Source organism: Engraulis encrasicolus, chromosome 1, assembly GCF_034702125.1.
Source record: "Engraulis encrasicolus isolate BLACKSEA-1 chromosome 1, IST_EnEncr_1.0, whole genome shotgun sequence".
NCBI lineage: Eukaryota > Metazoa > Chordata > Actinopteri > Clupeiformes > Engraulidae > Engraulis > Engraulis encrasicolus.
Window position 1 is genome coordinate 37,381,482 of NC_085857.1, and position 22,670 is coordinate 37,404,151.

General features: G+C 44.3%; 1 protein-coding gene across 1 annotated transcript in view; it reads right to left on the minus strand.

The window, feature by feature from the left end:
• The window catches only part of rab11fip4b (RAB11 family interacting protein 4 (class II) b), a 57,521-nt gene that overhangs the window by 17,062 nt on the left and 17,789 nt on the right, over positions 1 to 22,670 (minus strand). Inside the window, exons 2-5 of the mRNA XM_063201523.1 lie at positions 12,438 to 12,655; positions 10,503 to 10,691; positions 8,451 to 8,606; positions 3,758 to 3,796 (exon numbers count right to left, since the gene is read on the minus strand). Coding sequence (XP_063057593.1) covers positions 3,758 to 3,796; positions 8,451 to 8,606; positions 10,503 to 10,691; positions 12,438 to 12,655 — 602 coding nt within the window. The remainder of the gene's footprint in view (positions 1 to 3,757; positions 3,797 to 8,450; positions 8,607 to 10,502; positions 10,692 to 12,437; positions 12,656 to 22,670) is intronic.

A 22,670-nucleotide genomic window follows, 5' to 3' on the forward strand; every position in this document is an offset into this window, starting at 1 on the left:
GAGAGGAGAGGAGAGGAGAGGAGAGGAGAGGAGAGGAGAGGAGAGGAGATGAGAGGTAGAAAAAGGAGAGGAGAGATAGAGGAGGGGAAGTAAGAAGGGAGAGGAGAGGAGAGATAGAGGCAGAGAGAGAGAGAGAGAGAGAGAGAGAGAGAGAGAGAGAGAGAGAGAGAGAGAGAGAGAGCGAGAGGAAAGGAGGGGATAGAAGAGGAGAGGTATTAGGAGAGCCACAGAGGGGGAGAGAGGAGAGAGGAGAAGAGAGGAAAGAGAAGAGGACAGGAGAGGTAGAGAAGAGACGAGAGGAGAGAAAAGGAGAAGAGAGGAGAGATAGAGGCGGAGATAGAGAGAGGAGAGGGGATAGGAGAGAGAGAGAGAGAGAGAGAGAGAGAGAGAGAGAGAGAGAGAGAGAGAGAGAAAGAAAGAGAGGCGAGGAGAGAAGCGGGAGGGAGAGACAGAGAGAGAGAGAGAGAGAGAGAGAGAGAGAGAGAGAGAGAGAGAGAGAGAGAGAAGAGGAGAGATATAGGAGAGAGAGAGAGAGAGAGAGAGAGAGAGAGAGAGAGAGAGAGAGAGAGAGAGAGAGAGAGAGAGAGAGAAAGAGAGAGAGAGAGAGAGAACAGAGATAGAGGGAAAGAGGACAGATGATAAAAGAGGAGAGCAAGGAGAGCGGAAACTGACCCACTGCTCACTGCTTCTGTATCACTGGCAGTCAGAGCACCAGTCCCACCCACGTGTGCAGACAGACACACCCACGCACGCACAACACCCACGCCAACCCAACACACAAACATGCAATCAGGCATATGCCCGCACACACGCACACACACACAGCGTATGAACATGCCAGAGTCCTCGGGTTTGTAACTCATACCTCTTTTCCCCTCCTTCCCTCTCTCCTTCCCTCACACAAGAAAGACCCACGCCTTACATGCTACCCCCATCCCTCCCACTGTCTGACACTTTTCTCTTTTTCCTTACCCTCACTTGCATTTCACTTCTCTTCTTTCATCTCCACCCATCCATCCAGGCATCCACCCAGTCATATGCTAGACTCCATTATGGAAATTGTTTACAAAATGGCTGGATTGAAGTGATGGAGGTGTGTGTGTGTGTGTGTGTGTGTGTGTGTGTGTGTGTGTGTGTGTGTGTGTGTGTGTGTGTGTGCGTGTGTGTGCGTGTGTGTGTGTGTGTGTGTGAGAGTGAGTGAGGGCTAGAGGTGAGGAGGGATTCTTTCCAAGCATACATCAGCAGCTCTGCACTGTGGCAGGCCCATTTTCACCCTGCCACTATGATTCACTTCGCACACACACACACACACACACACACACACACACACACACACACACACACACACACACACACACACACACACACACACACTCCTAGGAGGCCAAGGACAGGTGGGGTGAGTAACTCACTCCAACCCTCACGGCCGCTCCGACCCACGGATGACACCCCGAAAGTCTCCAGCTACTCTGAGTAAGACTACACAAACAAAACTCTCAACGTTTTCCTGTTCCTGATCCTTGGCCCCTTTATTTTTAACAAAACAATTCTTGCGCCCTCTCCTTCCCGACGATACAAAATATTGATTACTATTATTATTATTATTATTATTATGTATTAGTCCTAAGTAAGGGTTGCACTGTCATACATACACATACATGTATTTGCAGAGTGAAAATCCAAGGTGTGCAGTGCAATCCTTTAACGCATGACATATGCAATAAATAACAATAAATTGCTCCGATGGCTCAGTCAAAACCCCCCACTGGAACAAGACAGCTTACTGTCATAAATAAACACAGCAGGCGGCATTCGCTGCGCTTGAAACGGCACCGAGTCGACGGCATCATTAGACGAATGACTGAGCGGCTGAGTGTGTGGAAGTGGCTGGCTCAGCTGAAAAGTACGGAGACCAAGCACTGTAGGGGGACACGGATCAAGGTTGCCAGATGAGACCGATGACTTCCAGCCCAAAAAATGCTCAAAAACACTCGACGACACTAAATACTGCCCAATTTGACCTGAATTCTATTGATTTCTATGGCCATAAAAGTACAGAAAATCTAATCTAATACCCCTTTTCACCCGCAGACAGTCATCCTAAACAGCCCAATTGGGCGGGAAACCGTCCAATCTGGCAACTCTGCCACGGACAGTTTGCTGCAGCCATACATTCAAATGGACGATTGATCACACACTATCACTATCGCAGCTCGCAGGGGTTCCCAAACTGGGGTGTACAGCCTGCCACAAGGGGGTGCGTGAGCTGAATAGAGCAATGGGTATATCTGTGTTTTATACAGCATTAAGGAGCATTAAGTAGTTTTTAATTGTATGCCGAGTTGTATGCTGGAAGGAGTCATCTGAAGTGTCATTTATAACTCCTAGATGTGTCATGCAACAAGTTCCATTGCAATGACAGCAGAAAAAACGTCAGGTCTATTGGAAATGATGATTCCCCAAAACGTCTGTGCATAATGTGCGGTGATTTGCTGCGCAAATTTGCAGCGTGATGAAGCCCTATTTGTATGGTCACCATCAGCATCAAAACATTTGCTTAAGTGGTGCGAAAGCCACATTTAAATGTACGAGGGGGTATGCAGGTAAAGCAAAGTTTGGGAACCGCTGCACTATCTGATACAGTTACTCGAATAGCTGACAGAATAAGATGAAAAAGAAAAAAACTCTGTTCTTCCTCCACTCCATTTCACCCCCTGACAAGTCCCTCCTAAATCTTCCTCTTATTTCTTGCCCTTCATTCCTCTCCTTATCTTTTCTGCCATCTCACGATTTCTTCACCATGTCCTTACCTGTAATCTTCACTCTGGTTCTGCAGTGCATTTCTGGCCACAGTATCAATCAGTGCTAATGATTAAACAGCTATCCAAACAATAGCAGGGCCACTGATGTCCTTGCCAATTCGTTCCCTTTATAACTCCACCCTGATTGGTTGTACTGCTGTCCAATTGCATGCAGAGGTATGTGAAAGGTAACCTTTTAGCCCTGGCCCCCTGCCTTCAGTGAGTTTGTTGCAATATGCGGCCTTGCCTCCTCCACTTGCTTCTCGTCATGATGACATCACTGACAACAGTATTATATTTCAATATCTTGCAAAAGCTCAATTGTAGAGTTTTTTCTCATTTGCAATTGGGATGGTGAATGAAAAACAGTCCCTCAAAAGTTGTTGTGGCTAGGCTGACAGCTGGGAAACTTTATCGTTTTCTCCACGGAGGAGGGGCCAGGAGGCGGGACGAGGAGACAAGCGCAAGTGGAGGAGGCAAGGTTGCATATTAAAACGCACTCATTGAGTATCTAGACCCTACCTCATCTTGATGTGGGTCTAGCACGGCTAGGCAACATACCAATCATGTTCAGTTGTTTATATCTGGCCTTCATGTAAGCTACATTTGAAGAGTTTCATAACGCAAAATGATTGCGTCATTTTTGCTCCATTTTTTTTAACTTTTACATTTTATTATTGGAAATGACTGTTCAGACATTCCATGTGTGAATTCTTGCCATTCAAATATGTTGAGAACCTACATTATATAAATTGCATTTTGCAATGCAATGCCCAATACAAAAAAGTCAACTTTCTCAAAATTTTCCAAAATGGGTATACGTCATTTTGCAACAAAGCCCTTCATTTGAGCTAATGATTAACCAATTATCAAAACAATCATCCAAGTAGTCACATGACCAATGCTTGTCAGCACAATCACACTGCAACATTTACTGCCTCATATAAACGACTCACCTTCCAAACGACGCTGTACTGGAGATCTTCCTGTTCGGGCTGTAGGGGAAAAACACACAGAAAAAAAAGAGGCATAGAGGTCAAACGACAAGTATGTTTCATTAGAAAAGTCACACAGCAGGTATAGAGAGAAACAATTTACTCTGACCAGGAGTTGTCGACACAAAATGACTATTTGATCCGAGAGAGAGAGAGAGAGAAATAGAGAAATAGAGGGAGAGGGAGAGAGAGAGAGAGAGAGAGAGAGAGAGAGAGAGAGAGAAAGAAAGAAAGAAAGAAAGAAAGAAAGAAAGAAAGAAAGACAGAAAGAAAGACAGACAGAAAGAAAGAAAGAAAGAAAGAGAACAAAAGAAAGAAAGAGAACAAAAGAAAGAGAGAGAGAGAGAGAGAGAGAGAGAGAGAGAGAGAAAGAGAGAGAGAGACAGAGAGAGAGAGAGAGACGGAGAGAGAGAGAGAGAGAGACAGAGAGAGACAGGAAGAAAGAAAGAGAGAACGAGCGAGCAAAAGTGTTAGCTGAGGGCGACAGGCAGCAGTAGATTGTGAAGGGTATAGTAGAGGGGAATGATAATGAAACCTGCTTTCCCCTCCTCAGGGTGCGTACAGTATATAGGGCCCCTTTCTGTAAAGCTCAGCACTTCTGTTCACAAGAGACCAAACTAAACTCTGTACACCCAGCCATTCAGAGCTGAGGTCTCCAGGCATTTTTCATTGGAGTCTGTGCTGTGTGTATCGGCATATAGCGCTTAGACACTGGGGAACTACAGTAGCAGTAGAGCTTTTCAAGGATAAACTTATACACAAAGGCACACAACTTCACAGAACATTTTGGAGGGGTTTCTATTACTTTCAGGGCCATGATGTCACCAGTAAGAAAACAAGAAAAAGAAAGTCAAATAATAAATAATAATAAGAAACAACAAGAAAAAAGAAAAATAAGAAAAAACAATAGGGTCCTACACACCTTCGGTGCTCGGGCCCTAAAAAAAATACTTCGGGAGCTAGTCAGAAGTCAGTAGAGCGTTAGAGCCAAAGGTATTTGCGCCCCCCCCCCCCTCTTCTGATGCTGCCATTATGACACAAACACAGACAGTTGATGGAGGCAACTTTCTGGGTGCACCTACGTAACGCATGTACTGTGTGGTGTGTGGGTGTATAATGGTCCATGCAGGAGAGTGCTTTGAGTTTGTGTACAGTGTGTGTGTGTGTGTGTGTGTGTGTGTGTGTGTGTGTGTGTGTGTGTGTGTGTGTGTGTGTGTGTGTGTGTGTGTGTGTGTGTGTGTGTGTGTGTGTGTAGGTGGCTGTAGGTAAGCAGGCGGACGGCTTGTGTGCATGCGTGTGTGCGTGTACAGTAGGTGGGTGAAGTGTGTGTACTTCATGTGCTAGTCCTCTTCTGCCCCCTTACTGACTAAGCTCCATTTGCTGCTAAAATGTCCTCTACTCTACTCTCCTCGACTGCACCACTTCACTCCGTCTCCGCTGTGAGTTTCGATTTAGTCTCCTCTCGGCTGGAACCTTTCTCTCGCCATGCTTTATGCTCTCTCTCTCTCTCTCTCTCTCCTTCTATCTCTCTCTCACTCACTCACTCTCTCCCTCCTTTGGGGCAATTAAGTGCACACAAGAGGGAACCTCATCGAGAGAGAGAGAGAGAGAGAGAGAGAGAGAGAGAGAGAGAGAGAGAGAGAGAGAGAGAGAGAGAGAGAGAGAGAGAGAGAGAGAGTTTGGAATTGTTCAGTTGGTTTCATTAAGGTGCCATACTCTTTCAAGAACTGTCCAGCACATAAAATGTCATGCATGCCTGTGTGCTTGCGTACAAGCGAGACCGAGAGAAAGAGAGAGAGAGAGAGAAAGAGAGAGAGAGAGAAAGAGAGAGAGAGAGAGCTAGAGAGAGAGCGAGAGCGAGAGCGAGAGAGAGGGAGAGAGAGAGAGGGAGAGAGAGAGCACATGTGTGATGTGTGTGCCCTTTGGATAGGTTGCCTAAAGGACGGTGTGTGTGTGTGTGTGTGTATAACGAATGACTGCAGGCATGCCTAAATTTAAAACTCCGCTTGCTGTGTGCATGTCAGTGGCCAGTGAGGTATCTCTCCAGTCTCTCTCTCTACAGCAGAGGCAATGTGAAGCTGTACACCGCTACCATAAATATCCCCAACCTGCCAGCCAGCCAGCCTGTCTACGGAGTGCTGAGCCAGGTACCGTATGAGGAGGAGGCAGAGGCTGATGCCAGAGGAGAGGAGAGCGGTGTTTAATTTTAGACTTTACATAATACTCAACGACGTCAGGTGTAGGAAGGAGAGTACGGTGAAGCGTCTGACTACATCAGACACAATAGTTTGTAAGCTCAACTTAAATGATACTCTACTTTACTCTATTGTACTGTAACAGGTGATAAGGCTTCACTGCTGTATTTGGTCGATAGGGCCTAGACAGTCATATGAGCAACACTGAGATGAGCAGCTCCCAAGCAGACTTTTTTTTGTCATGGTGTGTAGAGTGGAGAGATTATCTGCAGTCCTTCATATTCTATTTTTAATGGAAACCTCTATGCTTTGTGTCTATGCACTTGTCATCTGAAATTACCAATGAGAAGACTGTATGAGACAGAACTGAGGTTACTAGTCATCAGTGGCAGAACAATTGCACACAGGGCCCCAGGGCAAATCACTGATACAGCCTGCAAAGGTCATAATAGGGCCCCCACTACCAACAAAGGGGGGCCCTGGGCCCAGGCAGGGGCAAATGCCCTGCACACAACCAACCCCTCTGAAATTGAAATTCCCAGTTTCATGTTTTTGCTTTGTAGTAGAATGTGCTGTAGAGGAGACTGTTGATAACCAGATAGAATGCACTGTATGTACTGCATGCAAATCTGTGCATCAATTGTTTGTGTGTGTGTGCTTGTGTCTGTGACATTGCCGTTTTCTCTGTAATTGTGCTATCTGCATGGCAATATACAGTGATAGGAGAGCGCACATCCAAAACTAATCTGGCTGGTTCAACAGAAAAGTAATAAGAGCTACCGTAGATGAAGGAGGAGGTCTGCACACTGAATCAAGTTTACCTAATAAAATAAAGAAACCAGGGCAGCACAATCAGAGATTCTAGGAGTATCTTATCCAGTCTCTCTGGTAATATGTCCTCATCAAGCAACTGGCCTGGTATCATTTAAAATTTTTTTTTTAAAGATGATTGAAAAGTTAGAAAAAAATAAACAAATAAAAATAATAATAATATTAATGCTTTGGAGCATATGCACTACACAGTATCCACCCCTCTGCTGACATATGCATGGAAGGAGCCATCCGTGTGTTTATAAGAGACCACACACTGAGTGCGTTGCAATATGCGACCTTGCCTCCCCCACTAGTGCTCGTTTCCTCGTACCAGGAAGTAATGTGTCATGATGACATCACTGACAACAGCATTATATTTCAATATCTTGCAAAAGCTCAATTGTACAGTCTTTTTCTCATTTGCAATTGGGATGGTGAATGAAAAACAGTCCCTCACAAGTTGTTGTGCCTAGGCTGACAGCTGAGAAACTTTATCGTTTTCTCCACGGAGGAGGGGCCAGTAGGCGGCGCGAGGCCACAAGCACAAGTGGAGGGAGCAAGGTCGCATATTGTAATGCACTCACTTCCTCTGGTTTGTTTCCTCTGGCCTTACGGGCACGTGCCCCGGAAACCGCTCAAGGCCCAAGACACCATCGAGGACGCCTCAACACTGTTATTGACCTGCCAATGTGAGAGGAGCACATGCACGTGTGAAACAAGCAAATCAGGGCTTGCTACAGTACATGCAGCTAGGGTACATATCAGTCTCCTCCCTCTGGTTGTTTCCTCTGGCCTCCAGGCTCCAGCCACGTGCCCCCGGAAAACCGCTCAAGGCTCGGCATCACCAAGGATGTCTAAATAATGTCATTGACACGACAATGTGAGAGGAGCACAGTGCATGTGAAAGGAGAAAGTGTTTCTCAAGAGCTTGGACATACACCAATATCCTTCCTCTGCATGATTCCTCTGTCCTTCTTCAGCCACTTATCCCGGAAACTGCTCAAGGCTTTACTACATCACAGAGTGCATCTCAATACTACATGTTTTTTTGTTGTTTATCAAAACAGTGTTGTGAGGATGGGCAAGACACTGGCAGCCAACCACGTGAGCAATTTTTTTGACTGACAGCGGTTTCCGACAATAAGAGGTTGAGTTGTGCGCAGCTAGTTTCGTGCAGTCAGGAGAAAACAAAAATGTAGAACCCATTTATTGCCACGGCAATGCGCAAGGACAAGCACGAAGTGAGATGGCTGAAGAAGGGAAGCTGTGAGTGAGGGGTGCTTGATCATGGATAGGATACCTCCATTGATCACTCCTTTTGCTTTGTCCACGTGAGGAGGGGGTGAGAGTGGAGGAGGAATTGAGGATGTGATGACCGAGGAAATTCTTGCATGTGATAAAACTTTTATCTGTTTTCAGACTGAATTAAGGCTATCTATCTATCTATCTATCTATCTATCTATCTATCTATCTATCTATCTATCTATCTATCTATCTATCTATCTATCTATCTATCTATCTATCTTCCAAGGAAAATACAGAAAAATACTTGACGACAATGTGGACGTAAGCAGGTTCATCTGGGTAACCCACCCAGTCACGAGCGGAAAAGTTCAGAGCACACTGCTCTAGCCACTGCTGCTCACCTGTTGGCCTTGAGGGTGTTGAGTCGTGCGTCCAGGTCATTCAGCAGGTTGACCTTCTTGCAGCAGTGGGAGCAGAAGACATCCGCGTGCTCACCGCCAACGCCAACGCCACCGCCGACGTCCATTGGACGTGACCGCCGAGGAGTCTGTCCCGCACTGTGAACAACACAGACACAATGCACATCTGATTAGCTTAGCAGGCACACACGTGCGCATGCACACACAGACACACGCATGAGCACACTCACATGCATACACACACGCAAGCGCACACACACGCAAGTGCACAAAATAAAATTAAGTTTGGCAAGTTGGAAGTTTCAGTCTACTGCAGTGACATGCAGTATGCATTTAACAACAGATGAATACAGGGACAACGCATAGAGGGTGTGGCGATGAAGGTTGCGAAAAAAAAAGCTGCTCTGCCCTGATTTGAACCTAAAGTATCAAACTGGGGCTCTGACCACAACACTAAAAAAGCAAGGCTAATTGGTGAAACAGTCTGCACACGTCCTCAGACATTAGTGATTCATCCTTGGCCTCACAAAAATGCTCTATAGTATGTTCATAGCAAACAATTCACCTTTCAAATCCCCCCCGCAGAATATAACACCAGTTTAATAAGCCAACGGTGCATGAGGAATTTGACTCCAGAATTCTGAAAACATCCGTGTTGGTACAAGAGTAAGATTCTGTGAACTGACTGAGCTCTCTACTGTAGGATGAAAATACATATTGTTGTCATGTCCCAAAGCAGTAGAAAAACTTTAAAAGCATGGGCAAGAAGCTTGCCTGGATTGTCTGTCCCACCCCCATCCAAAACTAGACCTTCATCCCCCCGAATCCTCCTACATAATACGAGATGTTTTTAGGGGCCTCCTACACCACCACCCCGTCATTTATCCCAACCGAGAGGCCCGCTCCACTCAAGTCACATCAAAAACAAAAAGCTGCAGTAATGAGTTTGGGGGTGGCTTAGCGTTCAGATCAAATGAGCCGTCTCATTTCAGGGCTAAATCCTGCCCCTCGCTTGCGGGCCAAGCTAGGCATGATAATCGGGACAGCGGGAGGTCGGGAACTCTACAAGCCCCCCTCCTTTCCGGCCAAGAAGTCACCAGTAATGAGGCACTAACCTCAGATATGGGGCTACCTACCCAAGTCACACAAAGCAGGCTGCAAAAACACAGGACACACATTATTCTATATGATGTCTATGGGTGCAATGACACTATGGATTTTTTGTTGTTGTATTTATTATCTAAGAAGCATATTCATTGCAGTATTCATTTCAAATTACTAATTAATTTATGGGTATAGGCCTACTATTAGCTGTGGTTGTACCACCTGACATCTGAGCCCCAAAATAGTAATTGACCAAAATATAGGCCAACACTGTATGATGCTGTATGATGAAGTAAAACAAATAAACGCCCACAGTGTGGGCATGTGAGAAAAACACACACATATTAAGTTTTTGCTCTAATATAGAATATGACATCCTCTTGTTTTCATGGTTGATCCATCAGATTCTGATAATGACAATCCTGTGTATAATTGTCCAGTGACCATATTTGTGTAAAATATTACTTCAGGCTAATTTATACCAAAACAATAGGCCTAATACTGTGTTTCGACAATAACCATAAGCCTACAGCTCACTAGAGCCGCGTTTCGTTTACCCCAGTTAAGCTCTACTGTACTGCTACAGGCCTACTGCTAAATCATCTGCACGCGCATCTTTCATTGACCTTCACAAATGCACGCACGCGCCTCATCTACACACAACGAGGACGGATTTTGATTAACCCCCGGAAAACAATGTAAAACACGGGAAAAATACAAAATAAAAGAGTATTTTAAGACTTTCGCAACATTACAAAACACATTAGGAGTTTAAATTGTGACAAAACCGACGGCTGTAATCGCTCCGACTTTGATTAGCCTATGGGAATGGACAGGTAGACCCATCATACACACGCCGTGGTATAAATTAGCCAGGCTAGTTCATGTGTTTAACCTCGCAAAGTTTTCAAAACGACTTTTCAACTTTACCTGGAGGGTACCGACGAGCCCAGGTCCGAGTGTCCATTGATGCGCATCTCCACGTCAGGGTAGGGGCTACAGCTGGGCGCATACTCCACATCCTCACTCTCTCCGTAGTCCTCAAACTGCTCCTCGTTCAGCGAAGCCGACGACAGCGTCGAAAAGTCGGAGGTTACGGAAGGGTTCATCTGATCATGCCTAAAAATCACACATTAATGAAGACAGTTGTAGTTGTTGATAATCTCCACTCTAGCGATGTCAAACACCTGAGGTGATGGAAACCATAGTAACGTGGAACAGCTGGTTAGAATGGAGAACCTGAGAACTTCATGCTCACTTCCATTGCGCCAGATAGCTGAACGAATTCCATAGAAAAATCGCTAGTGATGCTAAACGAGCAAATGGTGAGCTATCATAATAAAAGTACCCAGCTAGAGGTTACAATCGAAGAGCTCTTTTCCAAAACGCTATATCCACCATTTTTGACATTTTGCATTTTAATATTGGAATTGACTGATAAGTAGTCTTGTGTAATCTATGTGTGAATTCTTGCCATTCAAATGTTTTGAGAACATGATTTTTAAACCTCTATAAAATGCATTTTGTAATGCAATTCAATGGAATGCCCAATACAATTTTGGAAAAGAGCTCTTCAATTTATCCACAGGGAAATATTATCAGACCTCTTTGTCCAACATGCTGTGACCAATCTGAAGACTGATTCGCATATATAAGCCCAGGCACAGCAAGACACTGAATAGGCCTAATATCAACATTTTCTGTGGAGTGTGTTTTACAGTAGGCCTAGGCTTAGGCATAATATCAGACTGCATATGATATAGTGGCATTCAACTCTTAGAATCTCTGGTAATAGTAGATGCATTAGGCTTTACAACTCTTGAATGATCCTTGGATCCTTTAAAAAAAAAAAAAAATCTAAAATGAAAGCTTACACACTCCTGTCTGGTGCACTACCCACTGGTCAGTGTAATTTGTAACAGCTGCGCTTTCAGCCAATTAAAAAATAGACATTGAAATAACCAGTGAAACAACATGTAATGAGGGAGAAAGATTCAAAAGCATAACTACAGCAATTTTTTTCACCCATGTGTGCTTGTGTCCAAAATACTGGAGTGTTTCTTTTCACAGCAAATGGACAGTGCACTCACTGATAACGCAGTGATAGTTTATAGTCTTTTACAGTTCAACACAGTGTTTTTAATGAAGTAAAAAACACAAAACACAAGTAGCCTAGCCTATAATCTTGCGGTCAGTCATTAGTTACAATGGCCGTGTAACCGAGGTGTTTCGAGGTGCAGTCCGTCCCCACTCGGGGCCACGAACTCATCACCTCCTGGTAAACGCATCGATTTGGCTATGAGAGGCACAGCACGATAGGGCCTACCACTGAGCTAAATAAAAGGACCAGTACAATAGCCCAATGCTACCCATACTGTATGAGGTTTTACTAACGTTCCACGCCACACTCTGCTAGTTGGCCTCCGTTACAGTGCATGATATCTAACTGGAAGGTGCTCAAGAAGTCGCTTTAGTCACTTAACTTGATGAGCTTAACTTGGAGCGTCTTACACCTTCATTCTCCTCGTAAAGTAAAGCCCTGACTATAAGCATTGAATCTGTCTAATTAGGGGATTTACTTACTTACTATCTGGGTCAATTACTTAACCACACTCGTGCCCCAATTTTGTCTATACAACAACACTCTTATATTGCTATTTTATCAGAGCTACCATATGTGTATGCATGTACAGTATGTATGTATGTATGTATGAACCCTATGTACAGCATGCACTGTATGTATGTGTGTATGTTTACATGCGTGTGTGTGTGTGTGTGTGTGTGTGTGTGTGTGTGTGTGTGTGTGTGTGTGTGTGTGTGTGTGTGTTTTGTGGGCGCGTGCATGCGTGCGTATGTGCGACTAACTTTTCCTCAGGGAAGAAGATGCCCAGTCCCTCCGACATGCATCGTCCGACCTCTGAACTCTCGGAGCCGGGCACGCTCTCGATGGCACTGTCCATGTCCGACTCCCGCGCCTCACACCCTTCCCCCTCCTCTTCCTCAAACAGCACGGCGTCCGGGTCTGTGTCTGTGACCGCCCGTGTGCACATGCTGATCGCCTGGGCAGAGTCCTCCTCCACACACTACAAAGGGGAGAGAGAGAGAGGGGAGAGGAATTAGGGGACATTAATACATTACCCAATGTCAGGCCATTTGGACGCTTATTTTTAGTAATGTGGGGGAAAAATGGCAAGGCTGCCACCACACGCACACGCAGGACACTGACACACACTCTCACACTCTCTCTCTCTCTCACACACACACACACACACACACACACACACACACACACACACACACACACACACACACACACACACACACACACACACACACACACACACACACACACACACACACACACACACACACACACACACACACACACACACTTGAGTAATTCATTATTTCAACACCACCACAAAACATAGAAAGGGTGTGAACATCCACGGAACTACAATGCTTTCAAAATGATCTAATAAAGCAACAATATAACAGCATTGAGGTAATCATATACCTTGGCACCCACACATTGCACGCACTCACGCAGGCACGCAGGCACGCAGGCACGCACACACACACACACACACACACACACACACACACACACACACACACACACACACACACACACACACACACACACACACACACACACACACACACACACACACACACACACACACACACACACACACACACACACACCTCAAATTTCACTGCATATTATATAGTCATAGTATTTTCCATGCATTCCACAAATACATTTCTTCAGTGCTGGCAACAGTCCAGGGGTGTCGCACAGGGCTGTAAAGTGTGACTGAGTCACCAGGGCCCCATGTACTGTACTATATAGGGGGCCCACACAAATCGTCTGATTTATGAAGATATATGGCTGTGGGGGTCCATTGGAGCTGATTCTACATACAGTATAGGGCCCACAATGTGCGGCTACGTCCCTGCAACAGTCGTTAGTGAGGAGGAGCAGCCCCATCCCGAATGTCCTCATGAATGGATATGAGATGGAGCTCCAGTCCCAGTTGGCGTGGGAACGTCTCAAGAGGCTATGGGGGGCTGTGTCAGGGGGTCAAAGGTCAGACTGGACAACAATCCTACAATCCCGCAGGAGCCTCCCTGCCGACCTCAGCAGGACACCGCTAGTGTGTGTGTGTGTGTGTGTGTGTGTGTGTGTGTTTGTGTGTGTGTGTGTGTGTATGAGGTGGCTCAGAGCACGACCTCTTCAGGGGATCTCTCACGAGAGGTGTCAGAAGTGACGAGCAAATGTGTTTAACGATCTGATTACAACAACAGATGCTGAGCTAATGCTTAGTTGATGCAAACCACAGCCCAGCTCTGGTGGAGTAGAAGACTATAGGGTCATTTCACGTGAAATCAGACACTTTGGGACCCGACCGACCCGGATTTCGATCATACTTGGTGTGCCTTTTCAGTAGCAAGGTAGCACCCCAGAACTGCATTGGTTTGAATCTGACACTAATATTAAGGGAGAAACAGACTAGGAAAGGTTCACATGTGAGGGTAGGACACTATACATTCAGCCTTGAATATATCAGTCGGTGTTAGTCACAAAAAGATGCCTGTGGTGTTGTTTTAAAGCTCTTTTCTGGCTCTACATATTACACAATCACCTTGGAATACAAACTACTCTCAGAATATGAATTATGATAAATTGAAAAATTAAAAATTGAATATCTAAAAAACTTATATTTTAAAATGGCCAGTTCCTTGTCCAAACGTAGCCGGCAATGTCATGAGCAGCACCTAAAATGCTGGTATTCGGTTTGTTATTCATTTCAGAGAGAAGTTGACTCACAAATATGGCATCATACAGACCACTTACTAATAATATGGTAATACCATCACATGACAAAAACAAAAACAAAACAAAAATGGTCAGTGTCCATGGTCCCAGGTTTCAGAAACTAAGGCAGATGTCCATTTATACACACCAAATGATGATATGTGAATGTTTGAACATTCCTTCTCTGTGTACCTGTGCCATCTTCCCTTTACCGTACTTTAAAGAGATAATCAATGGCTACACTCTCATTTTGTACTATACCAGTGCATTTGAAGCAGCAGCTGTGTCTTTTGTAGATAATGTATAAGTACGTCCCGTTGCAGTTACAGGTTCCACTACCAGAAGCACATCCTTATGATCCATGACAAGTCTATCTGGTCTGAAGGGAAAAGTGAAGGATGGAGATGGCCCATGAGGATGCAGGAAGTTCAGTTTCACCTCTCCAGTGCTCGGCATACATTCCTCAAGTTAATAAAACCGACAGACAAGGGACAAACGTTTCTGGTCTAGCCCATCATCAGTGTGATGTTCTTGACATTATCCTTGACAAATTCAAACAGTTGGTTTGGCGTTACAATTTAATTGTCAATAGGACGTTGCAGACTTGCTCGTGCAGCAAGCCATTTAACTGTCCCTCCAACGCCATCACATGGACCTTTGCCATGTGATGTGGCAAAAAAAGTGCCACTCTGCAGGTATGTGAAAATCTGCCTCGTGGTGGCACAAATTTGTTGTGTTTTTAAGGTTCTTATATTGTGCAGCACAGCCATCAGAAAAAAATATAGGATCTTCTTTGGACGTTCTGTCATTGATGAAGTGTCACTGAGGAACTGAATTAGGAGCTTCTGAAACAGATGTACAGCAATTGTATCATGAATGTTGCAGTCTGAAATAACAACAAAACAGATTTTTTTCCCAGTTTCAACTGATCTTGGTAGTAGCATACAAATGGATGGATTGTGGCCTGCACTGGTTGTTCCAGTGAAATGATTGAATATAGCATCTTGAATTTACAAAACTATAGTTTTAAAAATGTTCCTGGTTCAAGGGAGTCAGTCCAAGGATAATGTCAAGAACATCCATTGCCAGTTTGCCAACAAGAGATGTACCATCATGAAGCTGAGAACCTGTTGAAAAGGTTTGAATCTGCAAGAACTATTCCAGGTACTCAAAAACTACACAGCTTCTGCCCATTGTCAATGGACACAGTGGAAGTTAGGTCATTTTGAGCATTCAGAGAAGGCAGAGTTGAAAGAGTGAGCTCAGTAAAGGAATGTGTTACATTTTCAAGCATCAAAGGGTATGTTGTAGCTGTATATGATGGCAACTGGTGGCTAGCATGTGCTGAGGAATGTATGGCGAGCACTGGAGAGGTGAAACTGAACTTCCTGCATCCTCATGGGCCATCTCCATCCTTCACTTTTCCCTTCAGACCAGATAGACTTGTCATGGATCATCAGGATGTGCTTCTGGTAGTGGAACCTGTAACTGCAACGGGACGTATATAAATTATCTACAAAAGACACAGCTGCTGCTTCAAATGCACTGGTAGAGTACAAAATGAGAGTGTAGCCATTGATTATCTCTTTAAAGTACGGTAAAGGGAAGATGGCACAGGTACACAGAGAAGGAATGTTCAAACATTCACATATCATCATTTGGTGTGTATAAATGGACATCTGCCTTAGTTTCTGAAACCTGGGACCATGGACACTGACCATTTTTGTTTTGTTTTTGTTTTGTCATGTGATGCTACTATGGTATTACCATATTATTAGTAAGTGGTCTGTATGATGCCATATTTGTGAGTCAAACTTTCTCTGAAATGAATAACAAACCGAACACCAGCATTTTAGGTGCTGCTCATGACATTGCCGGCTACGTTTGGACAAGGAACTGGCCATTTTAAAATATAAGTTTTTTAGATATTCAATTTTTAATTTTTCAATTTATCATAATTCATATTCTGAGAGTAGTTGTTGTATTCCAAGGTGATTGTGTAATATGTAGAGCCAGAAAAGAGCTTTCAAACAACACCACAGGCATCTTTTTGTGACTAACACTGACTGATATATTCAAGGCTGAATGTATAGTGTCCTACCCTCACATGTGAACCTTTCCTAGTCTGTTTCTCCCTTAATATTAGTGTCAGATTCAAACCAATGCAGTTCTGGGGTGCTACCTTGCTACTGAAAAGGCACACCAAGTATGATTGAAATCCGGGTCGGTCGGGTCCCAAAGTGTCTGATTTCACGTGAAATGACCCTATATAGTTGACAACACGGCATTCGGATTTATCTCGATTTGCTTTTTAGTTTAGATTAGTGTTTCCCAACGTGGGCTCTGCAACCCCCCCAGGGAGTGTTGGGGGGCCCTAGGAGGGCATTTAGAAGGATACAGATGAGTGGGGGGCGGTGCTTAGTTGCCATTGGGGGGCATTAGTCTGTTATATTTTTTAATAGTAAGGGGGCATTGGCAGGCTTATGATGAGGTCAACGGGGCGTTGTCAGACTTATAATGAGGTCAAGGGGGAGTTTGTTCGAAAAAGGTTGAGAACCACTTGTTTAGATGTTTAGGTTTAGTAGCACTTTAGGACTAAACCTTAAAGCATATCCTTACACCTTGACCCTGCCCTAGATATTATCTGAAGAAAGATTTTGAAGAGTTTGGCCATCATGGGATGCCATAAATTACAACTGTCACACCAACCGAAAAGATTAAATGTGTAAAACGCAAACTTCAACACTTAATATGAACACATCTGTGCAAAAAAAACTTAAGTACTAAGTTGGGCCTAGAGGCAGGCCCTCTAATCATTTCCCACCAACTACAGCTTGTGGTTGAAGCCAAGCCACACTAGTACATTACCATGGTCATTATTCTGCCATGTCTATTAGTCCCAGGAGAGGATATGCCAGTTTGTGTGGTTTACTCCAGACTGGTTCTGCCAGTAACGGTCTCACGGAGAGAGAGAGAGAGAGAGAGAGAGAGAGAGAGAGAGAGAGAGAGAGAGAGAGAGAGAGAGAGAGAGAGAGAGAGAGAGAGAGAGAGAGAGAGAGAGATTATCTGAGAGAGCGAGAACATTGAGAGGAGAAAGCGTGATATAGAAAACACAGAGTTGGGGGGAGAGAGAGAGGAAATGGGGAGAGGGTGAAGGAGAAGAGGACAGAGAAGAAGAAGAGGCAGCGAGAGAGAGAGAGAGAGAGAGAGAGAGAGAGAGAGAGAGAGAGAGAGAGAGAGATGTAGAGAGGGTGTAGAGATGTAGACCATGTGAGGAAACTGTGCAAGTCTTGAGGAGCCTGTCGGGCCACTCCAGGAAACAAGCTGGCAAGCACATGGAGCCCATACTTAAGGATTAATGACACTTGGGGAGAGAGAGAGAGAGAGAGAGAGAGAGAGAGAGAGAGAGAGAGAGAGAGAGAGAGAGAGAGAGAGAGAGAGAGAGAGAGAGAGAGAGAGAGAGATGTGAGGGAAAAGTAAGTGTTCTGAGTGTTTAGTATTCCAGTGAGAGCGGCAATGGATGGCAAAAAAACACTCAATGTGTGGTCAGGCAAGGAGCCCACTGAGAGGTCTGTCTGACACACACGCACACGCACACGCACACGTACACGCACACGCACACGCACACGCACACGCACACGCACACGTACAAACTGTTTAAAAATGATTTCTCGAAACATAATTGCAATTCAGAAAAACATTGTAGACTATAATAACCATGAAACTACGGTACAGTTAAACATCGTAACTCATCAGTATTCTGCCTCCAAGAGCATCTATCATGCTCTCTCCGCTGCCACCCACGCAGAGCAAGCTGGAGATCAAGATGAGTAGGGGAAACTCTGCCAATCAACCCATGCTCTAAAGCTAGCTCCATCATCATCACAAGGAATATTACAAGAGAAGAGGTTTTTTTGATTGCCATTGTCACACACACATGTACAATATTTATAGAGCTCACAGACTGTGCATCGTTCAGTCAAACTGCAGGAGTTGGAAAGTAGAGATATTGCTTCCCCACATACTCTCATCTTAATCATCACCATGAAAATTTAATTGGAATATAAAATATGTAGAATATGTTAGAATATAATTTTATTATCATTATCACAGGTGGAATATTCATGGTGCTCAAAGACAGCTCACAATTATTCAATCACACTGGGGGAGTAGGGCCTACTAAAAAATGCTGTTAATAAATTAAACACCTACACACACAAAACACATGCTGTCTGTCATTGCACTGACTCACTTCAAACCCAGGGGTATTTTTGTTATATGCACATCCCTATTTCAGTTCCCTCCTATCCCTGTTCTGCTCTCATCAGGCTCTGCCATCACCTAGTACGCTCAGGGGTGTCGTACAGGGGGGTAAAGCGTGACTGAGTCACCAGGGCCCCATGTATATTGGGGGCCAAATACAGTCCGGTTTATGAAAATACATGGCTGGGTAGGGGTCCATTGAAGTCGATTTTACATAGGGCCCAAAATGTGTTGCTACGTCCCTCAGTACACCTAGTCTACTATTGTTAGTGTGGGCAGGAGCTAAATCTGATGATCCTTGATGACAAAAGACAGGTGGAATGAGTTCATCCAACCTGTTACGTTTGAATGAATATCACAAAAGAATAAATTTCCATTGCCATTGGGTACAGAGGTAACAACAACATTATGCATTGCATGCATCATTCAGTAACACTGCAGAAATTAGGCCTACTAAAAATGCGATCAGAAATTACAAACATTCAAAAGCATGATATAATGCTCTCTGTAATTGCATTGAGCAATTTCCGATCCGGGAAGTTTTCTTATTGATAAACACAACGCATTACACACCCTCTCCACTTCCAATTCTCTCCTGCCCCTCTTCTACTCAGATTGCCTGAATCTCGCCATGCTCTACTATTGCCTTCTATTGTCAGTGTGGGGCAGCAGCGGCTAAATCTGATCCTCGGTGACAAAAGGGCCCAGGTGGAATGACATCTAGTTCAACCTTGTCACCGAAACGGCGGGGGTAATTTTAGCCAGCCATTGGTATCCACTCCCCCACCCCGCCTGCCTGCCTGTCTGCCTGTCTGCCTGGGCTGCCTGCCTGCCTGCCTGCCCAACAGCGGGCCTTACAATGTAAGCTCAGGGCTTAATGCCTTCCATTACATAAGAGATGGGTGAAGCACGGGGTGAGGTAATGTCGGTAGCATTGTCCAATAGAGTCTTAGAGTACATGTTAATGCAGTGTTAATTTAACACCCACATTTGAATTTACCATTTGTCTATTTCGTTCTATTCTACAAGTGTTGAATTGATGCTGCAACATTTACTGTTATTGCTTTTTTGCTTACAAAAATAAATCCAGTGATGGGGAAAATCGAGTTGCTGCCAATTAGAGCTGGTTTTCTGCTAAGTCAAAGACTTAACATTTGCAATCAACTGTATTAAGGATGTACCTGTATGTATAGGCTACCAGGATGCTAGAAAATCCAATTGATTTGTGGCTCCTGAACTCCATTCACCAGTCACCCATCACTGGATAAAATAGTGGAGTGATGGGGAGTTTTCTGTAGTGAAGGTTTCTTTTGACTCACATTAGGAAGTTGCCTGGAGGATATAAGGACATAACCTCCTCTCAGAGTACTTAAGTCCTTCAGTTTCCACACTTAAATGCAACTGTGTGTCAATCCATCCTAATCCCCCACATCCAGGCATTAACTCTCTAGGTGGCCGGAGGTATATCACATGACTTTTTGAGTCAAGCCAAAAACCAAACCATGGATACAATGTCAACATACAGAGCTAGAATTCATACTTTAACAATGACACACAGACCATAGGTTTCAACGCCTGTTGCAAGGAACTGCAGATTTCATAGCTATAAGTGCAAAATACATGACCTTAGTAATCTGTAGGTAATGATGAGGGCTCTAACAACAGCCAACCGGCCAAATGCTGGTGAAAATTCAGTTTGGCTGGTAGAAAAGACCAACTTATTGGCCACTTTGTCCCATCAGTGAGTGTGAGTTTGGATATTAAGATTAAAATTTACTTTCAATTTTGGCTGGTGATGAAAAAAGTTAATATAGAGCCCTTGTGATTATGTATACAGTGTTGACTTTCTAAGTATGTTGTACTGTAAGGGCAGCTAGGCTGCTTTCTCTCTGGCATGGGGCCCATTTGCCCTGGGGGCAGTGCACCTGAGCACAGCCATGAATGGACCCAGTGGCCTGGAAACAGCTCCAGCTAACTAGAGCCTCAGGGAAAGGGAGGATTGATTAGCAACAACTCAGAGACTGTGGATGTATTGTATTGCTCACAGCCTACATATATCCATCCACACTGTTTCTATCCGTTGATGTGATCATACCTCCATCAGTCTTATACAAGGGATGTGCTTTTGTTCAGTTTTGATCCGTTAAATCCGTAATCACAAGCTCCCCAGTTAATCAAATTTAAAAAGTTAAGAGGTTAGTCAAATTACGAAGTTAATAGATAATGTGAAACGGACGTGTGAAAAACGTATCCGTATATTGGTCTCACTTGTAGGTTATAAATGGGTCTCTACACTGTCTGTCTGTCTACTGGTCTATCTGTTCTGTCTCCCTCTCTCTCTCTCTCTCTAAACCACACACATACACTGGATCCCAACTAAAGTATTTTTAGCTGAGGCCAGATTGCATGAATGAATGGGGCCTTATTAAAAATGCAAATGACAGTGTATCTCTCTGTGTGGTGTGACAAACACTCACAGCGGCATACATGCTGATAATCACTGACACAGTCTTAGAGATCTGTGAAATTAAAGTTGAATGTTCAAACAAAAATAAAGTTTGATGTTCAAAGTTGAATGTCCACCAAGTGAATTTTTTCGAGCCATTTTCAAAGTTGTTTGGCCTTTAGTCCTGCACTTGTGTCTCGGGTGCACACCAATACCTTACTTGACAGTCTTAGAGATCACCACCCAGGAGCAAACCAATGCAGAGCACTGAGATTCTCAAGAAAGAGAAAAATGTGAAAGAGTGCGTAAGGTATAGGGGGAGAGAGAGAGAGAGAGAGAGAGAGAGAGAGAGAGAGAGAGAGAGAGAGAGAGAGAGAGAGAGAGAGAGAGAGAGAGAGAGAGAGAGAGAGAGACTGCTTTTTTTGCTGACCCAGCAGGGGGTTTGCTTTGGACCAGGACCAGGTTCAGCTGGCGTTGTGAGCTGATCTTTGATGCTTGAGGCTGCTGGGCTAGCGGAGGGAGAGGCCATGACCAGACCATACCTGAGAGTTACACAAACATTAGGTCCATGGCTGGGCCTGCCTGCTCCTGAGGTGCTGTAGAGGGGCCCCTAATAGCCCGCAGGATCAAAACACCTCCATATTCAGACACTGGTCAGGTCAGGTTTACTTATATAACGCATACAGTATACGCTCAATCCATTGATGCAAATTGAACTTCACTATTCATCTGCAGAGTAAAAAGTGGAACATGCATCCCAATTCATGAAATAAAACGTATTGCGTGGGTATTGTTTTTCTTTTTAAGTTTGAAACAATCTTCACCATGATAAGCATCATGAATAATGTGCTATGATCATGGTCCTTAAAAATAGTACAAGATAAAATAATGTCAAATACTCGTGCATGTTGGCCCAATTGCCCTTGATGCGGGTAGTAGAATCATTGTGTGGAACTACGCAGGGGCATTTGAGCATGATGAAGTGAGGAGAGCTACAATGATTTCTTTAAATAGACATCCTATATTGGGAACTCGCTCCTGAAAAATGTCTTGGGGTGCCTGATATATATATTTTTTTGGGTGGGCAATCTTTTATCATAGTAAATCGAGTCTTCAATGTGACATGTTGTAGTAGGCTATAGTAGAAAGTCCCATGGTCTGCCCTTGAACTTCAGGAGAGGAGACCCAGGAGTCTCGTCCTACTTCATGGAACTACATATTGTGTCCACACACTTAATTATCTTCATCCTAGAGGCATAACGTGCTGCTGTGTGCCAAGTCAAAGAAACCCTTTACTGGACTGCGATAAGGGCAGCGGACAAAGTGCAGTTTACCCACAACAACAACGGCAGGCTGGATTGGAAAACACTCTGCAAAAAGCCCTCCTGTTCGCAACACTGTGGCTGCACGGTGCACCAAATGTGAAAAAAACATCCATAAACTGAACAAAATACTGTGTGGGAATTCAGGTCAATTGAGCCACTTTTCACTTGTAAGTGAATGGCCCACAATGGCCCAATTTACCTGAACTCACCATACTATACATTTTATCTGAAACTCTAAACAA